Below are 14,265 nucleotides of genomic sequence, written 5' to 3' on the forward strand. Positions count from 1 at the left end.
CAAAACACTGTCCATAGGAAGTAATGCTTTGAGCCCAGGAGGGAGCACACTGGTTACAAGCCTGAGATTCTATGCAGGAGTGTCCTCCAGCGTGGCTGGGGTGGACCTGTGCAGCGCCAGTGCAGCACCCGCCCAGCCAAAAGGAAGTCTGGCTTAAAGTCCATAGAGTGTATTAATAGAGAGTTACTAATGTGTGCGTTCCAAAGTTGTATGGAATCTCTCCTGGAAACATCTTGCCACAGACTCAGACCACAGCACTCAGGCCAGATTAATCATTCCTCACCCTAGCAGGGTCCGAATCTAGTTATCACTGTTTGGATCATGACAGCATTTGTCCATGATCAAGCTCTTAACTTATAGTTAAGCATTAGGCACTTTGGCCAGGCCCATCTCGATGCCAGGGTAGCACACAACTCACCGCTTGCCCTGGGTCCTTCTCGTCCCGCGTCGGGGACCCTGCTTTGGGGATGCTAGGAAGTAAGGGCAGCTGAGGCTTAGGTCGAGAGAACAGATGCCCTGGAGGAAAATAAATTGTTCCATTTTATTCTACTCTCCCTTTATATTCTTCCTTTTCATTTTATCCACTCGGTTTGTCCTTTTTTCTTCTATTTCTCACCAAAACCAGTTATTACAAAATTTATTTTTTCCTTTACAAAAGACATATCTTGGTGTCCTCACTTTTTTGTTTTGTTTTTCGGGCCACATCAGAAATCCACTCCAAAAAGCCAGAGCTTATTCCTGGCTGTGCACCAGGGCTCACTCTTGGCAGGGCTCAGGGAAGCAATGGGTGCTGAGGATCGAACCTGAGTCAGCTGCATGCAAGGTAAGTGCCTACCAGCTGTAGGATGGCTCTGGCCAGGCATTTGTTTGTTTTTTTTGATTTGTTTATTTTTGGTTTTGGAGCCACACCCAGAGAAGCTCAGAGGTTACTCCTGGCTCTGCACTCAGGAATCATTCCTGGCAGGCTCAGGGGACCATATGGGATGCCAGGGATTGAACCCAGGTTGGCCATGTGCAAGGCAAAACCCTTCCCACTGCTCCCCACTGTACTATTGCTCCTGCACCAAAATTTTTTTCAACTAAAAATATATCCTACTTTTTGGCTCTCTCCAGCTTCCTTTCTCTCATGAACATATATTCCTCCTTCCTTCTCCCCTCACGTCTTTCTAAGTAAATTTCATTAAATAAAAAACCAAACATAAATAAAAACACATATTCTACTTTTCTAATATGCAAAGTTTTGTCCCTTAATTTTTCTAGTAGCTTAATTCCATACATTAATTAGAATTTCTAACACTAAAGAAACCTTAATTTCTAATAAAACTAAGACACAATTGGTACTGTCCTGCCAGTTGATTGGCAAACTTATTAATGCATTTTATCATTTTCACACAGCTTGAGAATAGTTTTTCAGGAACACAGATCCTTCATTCTGCTGGGAACTCACCCCTTCCTTGGCTTTCTTTACCTGGCTGTCATCCACGGTGAGTGATCTCACAGCTGTGGTTGTTTCTCACAATTTACGGCCCGTGTCCATCTGCCTTGCTCCCTGCAGACGCGAAGTTTATGAAGGAAGAACAAACATCACTTGCCCAGCTCTTCACCAGAAGCTTTCAGGAGGGCCTGGGTTTTGAATATGTGATGTTCCACAAAGAGGCTGAGAAAAGGACGGTCTGCTTGTTTCAAGGAGGCCCTTACCTGCAAGGTGCCCCTGGGTAAGAATGAAAGAAACAATGAATTTTGGGGCCGGAGCGATAACACAATGGGTAGGGCGTTTGCCTTGCACACGGCCGACCTGGGTTCGATCCCCGGCATCCCATATGGTCCCCCAAGCACCGCCAGGTGCAATTCCTGAGTGCAAAGCCAGGAGTAACCCCTGAGCATCACTGGGTGTGACCCAAAAAGCAAAAAAAAAAAAAAATGAATTTCTTATCTTGGGGGGGAGGGGAGGAGCAACACCCAGCAGCATTCAGGGTTTACTCCTAGCTCTGTGCTCAGGGATCTGTGGGATTTCTGGGAATCAAGCCTGAGTCAACTGTGTGCAAGGAAAGTACCTTACCTTTGTAAACAGTATTTACAAAGAGCTGCACTATCTCTTCATAAATACCTGTTTTTTGCTTTGGGGGTGGCATAGGTGGGGCAGTAATACCCAACTGTGCTCAGGACTTACTCCTGGCTCTGTGCTCAGGGATCACTTCTGGCAGTGCTCATGGAACCCTATGGAGTTACTGGGGATCAAACCCAGGTCAGCCACATGCAAAGCAAGCATCCTACCTGCTGTACCTGCTGTACTATCTCTCTGGCCCCCCTTTAGAACTTTTGCAAACTTGTCCCTCTCTTATTTTTTTAATTGAATGACTGTGAGAGACACAGTTACAAAGTTGTTCATAATTGGATCTCAGTCATACAATGTAACAGTGTTCCAGCACACTTACCCACCACCAAAGTCCAGCTCCTGCCCCCCAACCAGCTTTCTTATACAGCAGACACTTTTCCTCTTTCTTTCCCTCCCTCCCTCCCCGTTACCCCCTCCCTTTGGGGCATTATGCTTTGCAATACAGCTACTGAGAGGTTATCATTCAGTAATAGCCCTTTACCTCTTTCAGCACTCAGTTCTTGTGTAGAGTGATCAGAGTGATTGTATCATTGTCATAGTGGTCCCTTCTCTGTCTTAGCTGCCTGTCCCACCTTTTGGCAGGCTTCCAACCATGAACCAGTCCTCCTGGCCCTTGTTTCTACTGTCCTTGGGTATTAGTCTCAGACTATGTTTTTTATATCCCAGAAATGAGTGTGATCATTTTACATCTGAAATATGTTGCTCTCTTTCCTTCTGTAACTAGGTTCCTACACGGAGGTGCCATTGCCACCATGATCGATGCGACTGTTGGTGCATCGGCACTCATGGCTGGAGGGATTGTCATGACCGCCAATCTCAACATCAATTATAAAAAGTAAGCGATGGCATTGTGGGAGGGATGGGTGGTCTCTTGACAGCCAACCCCGGCAGGGAAGAGGAAGAAGCCAACTCAAGTTGATCTCTTCGTCCTGCAAAAGGAGACTTCTAGGGTGGAGCAGTAGTACTATGGGTAGGGTGCTTCTTGCTTTGCACGCACCCAACACAGGTTCGATCCCCGGCGTTTCTTTTTTTCTTTCTTTTTTTTTTTTTTTTTTTTTTTGCTTTTTGGGTCACACCCCTGGGGTGCTCAGGGGGACCATATGGGATGCTGGGAATCGAACCCGGGTCGGCCGCTTGCAAGGCAAATGCCCTACCCGCTGTACTATCGCTCCAGCCCCAGATCCCCGGCGTTTCATGTGGTACCTTGAGCTGTGCCAGGAGTAACTCCTGAGTGCAGAGCCAGGAGGAACCCCTAAGCACAGCTCAGTGTGGCCCCAAACTAAAACAGAACTAACCAAAATTATCCAGTCGCTGCTATAGTTTCTGATCCATGTCTCTTTGCTATAAGTAATTCTCAGCCAGACATAATATTTGGTTTTTTTGTTTATGTTTGCAATGCAATGTTTGCAATGTAATGTTTATGTTTGCAATGAGATCAAAATCAGAAGTATCCAACGTTATTACATAATAGGTAAAATAACCAGCTTAGTATGATAGTTTCCTCTAAATGTCTCAAATACAAAATTATCTGTTATTTCAAAATGTATTATATTGCTCACACTTATCAAAATTGTTTGTATTCTAGATTTGATTCGTTTGTTTCTTTTTATTTCAGCCATACTTTGTGGTCTTGAGGGCTACAAGCTCTGTGCTTGTGGCTCACTCCCGGCAATACTCAAGGGACCAGGCAGGGCTGGGGGTGGAACCTGCACGTAGAGCCTGCACCCTGTCCTTAGCTGTCTGTCCAGCCCCATGGACCGTTCCTTAGAGGTGTCCATACTTCCAGTTTCCTGAAGGTGGGATATTCTTATACCCTCTCTGGGCTCCCAGTAATCATATCAGACTCTGAAGAAGCCATTTGTGATGAGCCAGATTTGTAGGTTCTGGGCTGTCAGCCTAGAGATCGACGGGTTGAGAGTTTTGTCTTTAAGATGCTGGAACGCCAGCCTGGATGTCAGGGCCAGGGCACTGTTGGAGCCAAGGTTCCCACGCCGAATCGAAGGCACTTTCCAGAGCTTCACCTTTCCACAGTTTAGTGCTTCCCATATAGTTGTCATCTCTGTGACTTGCTCATGAATTTTGTGCCTCCATTTACTCCTTATCTAAAATTAAATGCTTCCCATTTCACAGGCAGACATTCCGTCTCCCTGGGCAGAAGTAGGTCTTGAGTCTTCCTTGAAGTTTGTTTTCAGGATACACCATCTTTCTGGCTCACTATTTTCAGCCACTCAGGTCAATGGCTCACTATTTTCAGCCGCTCAGGTCAAGGGCACAACTGCTGTTTGGGTTGTTTTGCTGGTTTTATTGGCCCCAAGGACCTTGTGCATTTAGGCATGTGCTACACCGCCGAGCCGCATCCCCGCAGTTGCACTTTCTGCATTATTTGTTTCCTAACAGTTCTTTGCCTTTCGGTTTAGGGAAAAAAGTTCGAGGTGCCTAGGAAAATTGTGCAGTAGTGATAGAGCCACCCCATCAAAATTGCATTGCCCGTGGATGTAAACCCACAGGATCTTCTCTTCACTGTCAGCTCACCCACCTCCATACTTGGGCAGATAAAAAAACCTTACAGTCCTGACAGGGGTATCAAGTCTTGTCTAAGTCTTTCTCTGTCTCATTCCATACATATTCAAGCCTTTTTCACTACCTTTTTGGATACTAACATTCAGAATGATGCCTGGGTGGACATAATATCCTCTGTCCTCTAGAAAGCACATTACACCAAGAAAACCACTGATATATATATATATATGTGTGTGTGTGTGTGTGTGTGTGTGTGTGTGTGTGTGTGTGTGTGTGTGTGTGTGTATTTCTCCCTTCTGAAATCCGGCATGCCATTTCATTGGTAAAGAAGCGTACTTCACCCCGTCCAGACATGGTCAGACCCAAACACCTGAAGAATCTGCCACCAGTACTCGTCAATACACTGGTTCGGCTATTCACACACTACCTGTCTGAATGCAAGGTTGTGTCCCAATGGAAAACCAGCAGGACCATCCTGTTGTACAAGAAGGGAGACATCCACAACATCAGCAACTATTGCCCAATCTGCCTGTTGTCCATTGTCTACAAGTTGATCACTTGAGTCATCCTGAATAGAATAGGCAGAACACTAGACAAAGGACAACCATGCGAGCAAGCTGGGTTCAAAAAAAGGATTCAGAAAAATCGACCATATCTACACGGTGACCAAACTCATTGAGGTCTCGCAAGAGTTCAAGATGCTGCTCTGTCTAAGGTTCATTGATTTAAAGAAGGCCTTTGATTGTGTTGAGTCTGAAGTGGTCATCAAAGCCCTAGCCAAACAGGGCGTTCAAACTCAGTACATCAAGATCCTCCACAAGCTGTATTACGGATTCATCACCAGGATCTCACCATTCTACAAAGAAGTGTCCATCAACGTAAAGAGAAGGGTTCGGCAGGGTGACACCATCTCACTGAAACTCTACAGTGCCACCCTTGAGAACATCATGCGACGACTGGAATGGGAAGGAATGGGAGTGAAGAATGAAGATGGATGGTCAGCAAATACACCACCTCCACTTCACTGATGACATTGTTCTGATAACATCAAATATTAGCCAAGCCACACAAATGCTAGCCGACTTCGACCGCGAGTGTGGAAAGTCGGACTGCAGCTAAATCTTACCAAGACAATGTTCATGAAAAACAAACTAGTTCCTGACGTTCCATTTGCTCTCAAACACAATGAACATCTCCGAATGCAACAGCTATGTGTGCCTGGGTCGAGAACTCAAGATGAGGAACGACTTGGCACTGGAACTGCGCAGGAGAAAGAGAGCAGTGTGGAATGCCTTCAAGAGCGTCAAAGAAGTAGTTAAGAGGATGAAGAACTTCCAGCTCTGGGCACATCTTTTCGACTCCACCATTCTTCCAGCACTAACATATGCCTTAGAGACCTGGGTCCTGTGAAAATAGGATGAGAACACTATTCGGGTATCCCAAAGAGGAATCGAAAGAGCTATGCTTGGAGTATCACGTTCTACCCAAGTGAGAGAAGGAATCCGGAGTTCCGACTTCTGTCGACGATGAAGAATCAGGGATGCTGTCTCATTTGCCAAGGCATCAAAAATCAGACAGGCTGAACACATAATAAGATTCAGAGACAATCGCTGGACTAGAGCTATTACTGACTGGATTCCACGGAATGTCAACAGACCGCATGGCCACCTACCTACAAGATGGTCAGACTTCTTCACCAAGACCCTGAATAAACGGTTTGAGGCTCTTCATGTTCCTGGAGTGAGCAGACGCCATTGGGCTACACTAGCATGTGACAGGGACGAATGGAGAAGTTACTGGCGCTTGCTCAACCAAATCAATCAATGGGATAACAAGTGATACAAGTGATATAGAAAAAGGAAAAAGTTGGTTTTACTATGAAATTAGTTTAAACCTCATAAATCCCCTAAAGGATCTCAGTGACCTCCACCCCAAGTGGTGCTAGTGTGCCCTTTTATTATCTCCTTGTCCCAGAACTAGTCTGTGTGGCACTCGCTTTCTCTTGCTCTCTCTTTCTCTCTCTCTCTCACTCTCTCTCGCTCTCACTATCTCGCTCTTTCCTCACCTTCTCTCGCTCTCTCACTCTCATTCTACTCTGCTCTGAGCTCAGGGATCACCCCTTGCACTCAGAACTTATTAACGCAAGGATCACTAAATTTTTAAAAATTGAGAACTAAAATTCAAATACAAATGGACTAGGGAGATTAAAATACTGTCATTTCCTAATTTTGTATCCAAAGTTTTTTAATACACAAAATTATGTTATGAAAAGAACAACAAAATGCTACTCTGTATTTTCAAAGGATTAATCCAGTTAACTGAACTGGAAAATATTTTGTATAGAAAATATATATATTTCTACATCAAAAGTTACTATTGGCTCTCCGCCGAGATGTGATCCCAGAGGCTGCACATGTGCGGCCTCTCCGCAGCTGTGCAAGCATGATTCCAGAGGCCAGCTAAACTACTTTTGGTGCCGGCATCTTCTTGCAGAAATGTCTCTATACTGCGAACTAAGCCGTGGCCCCATGCCTGCCCAGGAGGGGAAAGGGTTTTCTCTCTCGCCTTTTCCTTGCCGGGGGGGGGGCGGGGGGGAGGGCGTGGCGACCACCATCTTATGAGGACACAAATGAGAGGTACAAGCTTGCAATGATCCAATTTCTTGAAGAAATTTCCCTGGACTTAGTTACTAAAATACAGAAATCCAAAACCGCAGTAGTGGCCACTCGACCTCATAATCTCTTCATTCTCAGCAGTGGAAAACAAATTACCAAATGCTTCCTTTTCAGCAGGTCTGATTCTAGGGGGGAAATTCCAAACAATAATAGTGAGTTTTTTTGTTGAAATATTGAATGTAACCAAAGTAAAGAGAAAGTAAAGTGAAATTTATCAGTTACACAGGCGGGGGTTGGGGGGATGGGAGGTATACTGGAGTTTTTTTGGTGGTGAAATATGTGCACTGGTGAAGGGATGGTTGTTTGAGCATTGTATAACTGAGACTTAAACCTGAAAACATTGTAATTTTACACATGGTGATTCAATAAAAAAAGAAAAAAAATAACAACAAAAAAAGGTACTATTAAAAAAATGTCAACCAGATTAGGTATAGCAATTTTCCCACTAAACATACTTCAAAGACAACTTCTTAACAAGAAATTTTTACAGTCACAGATTCTAAATATTTAACTACCTTAAGGAAGTTATATATATACATATATATAACTTGTATATAGAGAGTCTCTTACCTGCACGCCTGGCTGTCTTCCCCAGGGCCCCTCAGAGGGAATGGGCTCCAGCTTCCCTCTCCAGCCTCAGCAGAGCTCCTGGTGGCCGAAGACCACCGGAACCTAGCTAAAGTCATGCTCGAGGCCCCTCTCCACACGTTCGGACAGGCCTCACGCATAAAGGTACCAGCAGAGGAACCCAGGTGTGTGTAATTCCATCAACTGCTAACATCCAGAGACATAAAATCGAGCTCCCAGAAGAGAGCGATGCAGAGAGTCTCTTGCCTGCAGGCCTGGCTGTCTTCCCCGGGGTCCCTCGGAGGGGATGGGCTCCAGCTTCCCTCCCCACTCTCAGCAGAGCTCCCAGTGGCCGAAGACCACCGGAACCTAGCTACAGCCATGCTCGAAGCCCCTCTCCACATGTTCGGACAGGCCTCACTCATGAAGGTACCGGCAGAGGAACCCAGGTGTGTGTAATTCCATCAACGGCTAACATCCAGAGACTTAAAAGTGAGCTCCCAGAAGCACGTGGCTGCTTTGAGGCTGCGCGATATCTTGTAGCCTACTTCTTCCTCTGGGAGAAACTGGCAAGCTTCTGAGAGTTTCCTGCCCACATGGGACAGACTTGCAAGCTTCCCATGGTGTATTCATATGCTAAATCCAGTAACAAGATGAATCTCATTCCCCTGACTCTGAAAGAGCCTCCAGTGCGACATCGTTGGGAGTGCCGAGTCGAGAGAGACTTCTAAGATCTCAGGGAAAGGACGAATGGAGAGGTTACTGAGCCCACTCGAGAAATGGACAGTTAACGGGGATTTCGTGATTCATGATTCGTGATGTACATATATCATTATTATCATCATTATCCCGTTGATCGTCGAATTACTCGAGCAGTCTCAGAAATGTCTCCATTCATCCAAGCCCTGAGATTTTTTTTAATTTACTTATTTTTTTAATTAGTGAGTCACCGTGAGGGTACAGTTACAAATTTACCCATTTTCGTGCTTGTGTTTCCCTCATACAATGTTCGAGAACCCATCCCTTCACTAGTGTCCATTCTCCAACACCAGTGAACCCAGTATCCCTCCCACCCTCCAATCCCATCCCCCCCACACACCCTACCCTGCCTCTGTGGCAGGGCATTCCATTTTGTTCTCTCTCTCCTTTTGGGTGTTGTGGTTTGCGTTAGGGGTATTGAGTGGCCATCGTGTTCAGTCTCTAGTCTACTTTCAGCACGCATCTCCCTTCCCGCACGGGATCTCCAACCATATTTTATTTGGTGTCCCTTTCTCCATCCGGGCTACCTTTGCCCTAGAATGTGAGGCCAGCTTCCAAGCCATGGAGCCAACCTCCTGGTATTATATACTACTATTCTTGGGTGTTAGTCTCCTACTCTGTTATTTTATATTCCACAGATGAGTGCAATCTTTCTATGTCTGTCCCTCTCTTTCTGACTCATTTCACTTAGCATGATACTTTTTATGTTGATCCACTTATATGCAAAGTTCATGACTTCATCTTTTCTAACAGCTGCATAGTATTTCATTATATAGATATACCAAAGCTTCTTGAACCAGTCATCTATTCTCGCAAGCCCTGAGATTTTAGAAGCCTCTCTCTACTCGTCCTTCAAACAATGCCATACTGGAGGCTCTTACAGGTTCAGGGGAATGAGACCCAGCTTGTTACTGGTTTTGGCATATTAATACACCATGGGGACCTTGCTAGGCTCTCCCATGTGGGCAGGTAACTCCCAGTAGTTTGCCAGGTTCTCCCAGACGGAGAAATAGGCTATAAGATGTCTCCTTCTGGGAGCTTGGTTTTATAGTCTCTGGATGTTGGCCGTTGGTGGGATTACACGGTGCTAGGGGCAGTCCTTGGGCCTGACTGCCTAGCTACTGGGAAGTGGGAAATCTGGGTGGAGCAGGCCCAGTCCCGATCCGAGCAGCCTTGGAGGTCTCAGCCCTGGGTCCCACACACTTGGGTTCCCCTGCCAGTTCCTTCATGTGTGAGGCTCGTCCAAACGTGTAGAGAGGGGCCTTGAGCATGGCTGTGGGTAGGTTCCAGAGATCTTCAGCCACCAGGAGCTCTGCTTGGGGTAGGGAGGGAAGCTGGAGCCCATCCCCTCCAAGGAGGCCCCAGGAAGACATCCAGGCACACGGGCAAGAGACACTCTGCTCTGATATATGTAATTTTTTGAACGTACCTTCCCCAAATCCGACCAGTACACTTCATACTTTCTTCACATTTCACGCTTCCATAGTCAAGTACATGGATGTGAGAGCTATAAGCTTTTCATTTTGTGTATTTATGCTGTACCTGGCCAATTCTCTATGCTCTGGCAGTGCTGGGAGACCATGCAGTGCAGAGGATTGAACCTAGCCCTCCTGCGTGCAGAGCATGAGCTTGAAGTTTGGGAAAGTGATGCCTCCCATCTTCTTTTTTCCCAAGATTGCTTTAGCTATTGGGGTTTATTGTTCCATATGAATTTCAGGAGTGTTTGCTCTATTTCTTTAAAAAACTATGTTGAATATTAAAAAAGGCACTGAGTCTGTACAATGCTTGGGGGAATATTGCCATTTTGATGATACTAATCCTCTCAATCCATGAGTAGGAGGGGATGTGTTTCCATTTCCAGTGTCCTATTTTATTTCTTGAAGTAATGTTTGGTAGTTTACTTGGGTATAAGTCTTTTCACATATTTAGTTAAGTTGATTCCAAAGTACTAGATTTTCTGAGACACAATTGTGAATGAGATTTTAAAATATCTCTTTCTTCTATTTCATTATTTGTATAGAGGAAATCTATGGACTTTGCATATTAATTTTTTAGCCTGCCACTTTGCTATATAAATCTATTGTTTCTAGGAACTTTTTTGTAGTATTTAGTATTCTCTGAATATAGTATGGCATCTACAAATAGTGAGAATTTGACTTCTTTCTGGATGCCCTTGATATCATTTACTTGCCTAATTTCAATTTCCTCAATAGGGATAGGTCTGCTCAGGTATTCCAAATCATCCTGGTTCAGTCTTGGGAGATTATAGGAATCCAGGAAATTATCCATTTCTTCTAGGTTCTCTCATTTCATAGCATAAAGATTTTCAAGGTAATTCCTTATGATCCTTTGAATTTCTGAGATGTCTGTTGTGACGCCCTACCCTTTCATTTCAGATTCAGTTTATTAGGGTTCTCTCTCTCACTCACTCACTTTCTTTGTGAGTCTTGCTAGTAGTTTAGCAAAAAAATAAGCAAAAAAATCTTGCTTATTTTTTCAAAGAGCCAACACTTGGTTTCCTTGATGTTTCAAATTCTTTTTAGGGGTTACAATTCATTGATTTCTTTTTTTTTTTTAATTGATTCACTGTGAGGTCCAGTTACAAAGCTTTCATGTTTGAGTTTCGGTCATACAGTCATCAAATACCCATCCCTTCACCAGTGCACGTTTTCCACCACCAAAATCCCCAGTATTCCGCCCCCCCCCCATTCCATACCTCCCCCTGCCTGTGCGGCAGACAATTTGCACAATACTCACTTTCTCTACTTTGGTTACCTTTGATATTTCAAGACCATTCCCACCACCACTTATACCTTCCGAAAAGGCAATGCTAGACAATGTGTTTTGTATTGCTGATTATGGATACAGTATAATGTCATGCAACTGCTCTTGTGGCTGTGTGCTCTAGGAATTCTAAAATTTTAATAATTAGGGTCTGCAGAGATCACTGCAGCAAGTTGCTTGGGTCTGAGGTTCATTTGTGTGTCTCTGGATTATGGACGTGTGAGAACTTAAGCAGACAGTGGCCAGATGTGGCGCATCTCAGACTCCCATCGGGGCAGGGAGGAGAAGGACCCACTCCTTCCTGTCCCATGAGGCCTGGCGTTTGCCACCACCGCCACTCGTACCTGGAGCTTCTCACTGATTTCTAGAAAATGGCGGACCCTGAGGCTCCTAAAGGACAGGCGGAGGAACGGCACCTGCCCCTGTCTGGAGTAGCCCAGTGGAAACAGCCTATTGCAAAGTCCAGGGCCATCTCTGCAGCAAGTTGCACAGATCCAAGATTCATTTGTCCATCTCCAGTTCATTAATTTCTGCTCTACGTTTTATTACTTCCTTCCTCCTGCCTGCTTTAGGCTCCTGTTGTTGGTCATTTTCCAGTTTCTTAAATTCCATCAAGTTACTTATGTAGGTCCTTTCTTCCTTCCTGATGAATGCTTGCATCTATACACTTTTTTCTCAACACCACTTTTGCTGTGTCCCAAAAATTCTGTACGGAGGTGGCCACATTCTTATTTGTTTCCATGAATTTTTTAAGTTCCTCTTTGACTTCTTCTCTGACCACTGATTGTTCAGTAATGAACTGTTTATTTTCCAGGTGTTTGAATTGTTTCTCCATGTCCGTTTGTGATTAACTTCTACTTCCAGTACATCATGGTCTGAGAAGACAGTTAATTTTATTTCAGTGCTCTTAACTTTGTGTAGCTATGTTTTGTGTCCAAGCATGTTGTCTGTCTTGGAGAATGTTCCATGTATGTTGAAGAAAAATGTGTATTCAGCCATATATATGTGTGTGTATATATATATATATACATATATATATATATATATATAGCACTGTCATCCCGTTGTTCGATTTGCTCGAGCGGGCACCAGTAACGTCTCCATTGTGAGACTTGTTGTTACTGTTTTTGACATATCGAATACACCACGGAGAGCTTGCCAGGCTCTGCTGTGGGGGCAGGATACTCTCAGTAGCTTGCCGGGCTCTCTGAGAGGGACGGAGGAATTGAACCCGGGTCAGCCGCGTGCAAGGCAAACGCCCTACCCACTGTGCTATTGCTCCAGTCCTTTCATCATCACAGCTGGAAAATGATTAATGTTTAACAAGATCATAAGTTCATACTGGTATTTCAGATTAGACCTTTTTGTGTGCCTTACATAATTTTTAATTGTAAAAAATTGGACACATAGCAACATTTACTGTCTTAGCTTTTAAAGGCAAAGTTCTTACTGTTGTTTAACAGTACTGTAAGATTTGGAGAGTCTTAGCTTATAAGTCTCTATGTGTCGATGCTGCAACACACCCACAGCAAACTCCTGTTGCTGTAGCACTATCAGAATGTCCCCTCTACCTAGTTTCCTGCTCCCCTTCTGTTGGATTACAGTTCCAAGCATTTTAGGCTTAACATTGAGTTGTCCTTTCTCCTCCCACAGGGAGATTAAGTTAATTGAATTACACCCACTGCAGTGCTCCTGAGGCACACCAAATTCCATCAGGAAACACCCAGTCCTCCTTTAACCTCTTATTTTGCTCTTCTTCTCCTATCTGTTAGAGACAAACCTCTTAATAAGACCCTGTAACTTGCAAAGTGAAACCTTCTGCTGGCTCTGGATTTTGAATTTGTAAGTGAAATATTGCTTTTCTTTTTTCCTTATGTCCTTTGCACATTTTTATTCTAGAGCTATGTCCTTTTTATATTTCCAATTCAGGAAAACAGTTAATGCTATGCTTTTGTAATATTGAGTTAATTGACTCTGAATAATATTTACTCCTGAGCATCTGTCTTATTTACTTGATGTATGCCTCAGTTGCCCTTAGATTGACCTTAGTTCCTTACACCCCAAGAGATGGGAGCTGCTAAGGGACTTGGATGGACCCAGGGCAAGCTGTAAACTATTCTGAGCTCGATATGGACAGCCTAAGCGCCATAGGAAGTATAATAAGTTAAGAGCACAATCATGGAACAAACTCTTTACATGACCCAAAAACAAGTAACTGAATAGGACCCATTGGGGTTAGGAAGAAATAACATATCCTGAGGACTGTAGTCTGGGAAATATAGTGAGATATCCCAGGAAAAGTCACCTTTACCACGAGTCCAGAGAGACCTTTTTAAGCTTATCTAGAGTATAGATAAAAGTGTATGTCTCTTGGTGAATTTATACAAAATGATTATAAATATTAAGAAGTGAATCTAATGATTGCTTAAATGGATTTACCAGTAAAGAAAAGGAGAAAGCAATATGACATTAGATGGAATTCCACCCCTGGGCGAATCTCCTAGCAGGAATCTTGAGTGCTGGAGCCCCTGGATGAGATTCTGTCCTTGGGTGGGTCTCCTAGAAGAATTTTCCCTGAAGGAGGGACTTTATATCTGTTTATTGTTTATGTTAATGTTCAACCACATCTATGTGTAATTGCTGCCCCCCCCAGTCCTTCATAATTTCTTTACAATAATCCTGATGGATTTGAATAAAGTGTCACTGATTACCAACCTGTGGGTCCGGTCCTTTATACATTGGCCGGGGGGACAGCCATCAGCCCCAAACGCACCAGGGGAACCCCATAACCACAAAATGGTGACAGTGACATCTGGCACCCGGAATAGGGACTCCTCAGAACTC

The 14,265-nt window shown here is 44.2% G+C and overlaps 1 protein-coding gene across 5 annotated transcripts in view; it reads left to right on the top strand.

The window, feature by feature from the left end:
- The window catches only part of THEM4 (thioesterase superfamily member 4), a 57,170-nt gene that overhangs the window by 14,388 nt on the left and 28,517 nt on the right, over positions 1–14,265 (top strand). For 4 of the 5 annotated variants that reach the window (XR_008629154.1, XR_008629155.1, XR_008629156.1 and 1 more), the window contains exons 3-4: positions 1,556–1,715; positions 2,841–2,951. Coding sequence is in view for 2 of the 5 variants with exons in the window: in XM_055130699.1 (XP_054986674.1) it covers positions 1,556–1,715; positions 2,841–2,951 (271 nt within the window). In the remaining 3 variants the exon portion in view is untranslated. Of the gene's footprint in view, positions 1–1,555; positions 1,716–2,840; positions 2,952–13,193; positions 13,264–14,265 lie in introns of all 5 variants that reach the window. The other variant, XM_055130701.1, reaches the window with a different exon arrangement.

Source organism: Sorex araneus, chromosome 3 (assembly GCF_027595985.1).
Source record: "Sorex araneus isolate mSorAra2 chromosome 3, mSorAra2.pri, whole genome shotgun sequence".
Taxonomy (NCBI): domain Eukaryota; kingdom Metazoa; phylum Chordata; class Mammalia; order Eulipotyphla; family Soricidae; genus Sorex; species Sorex araneus.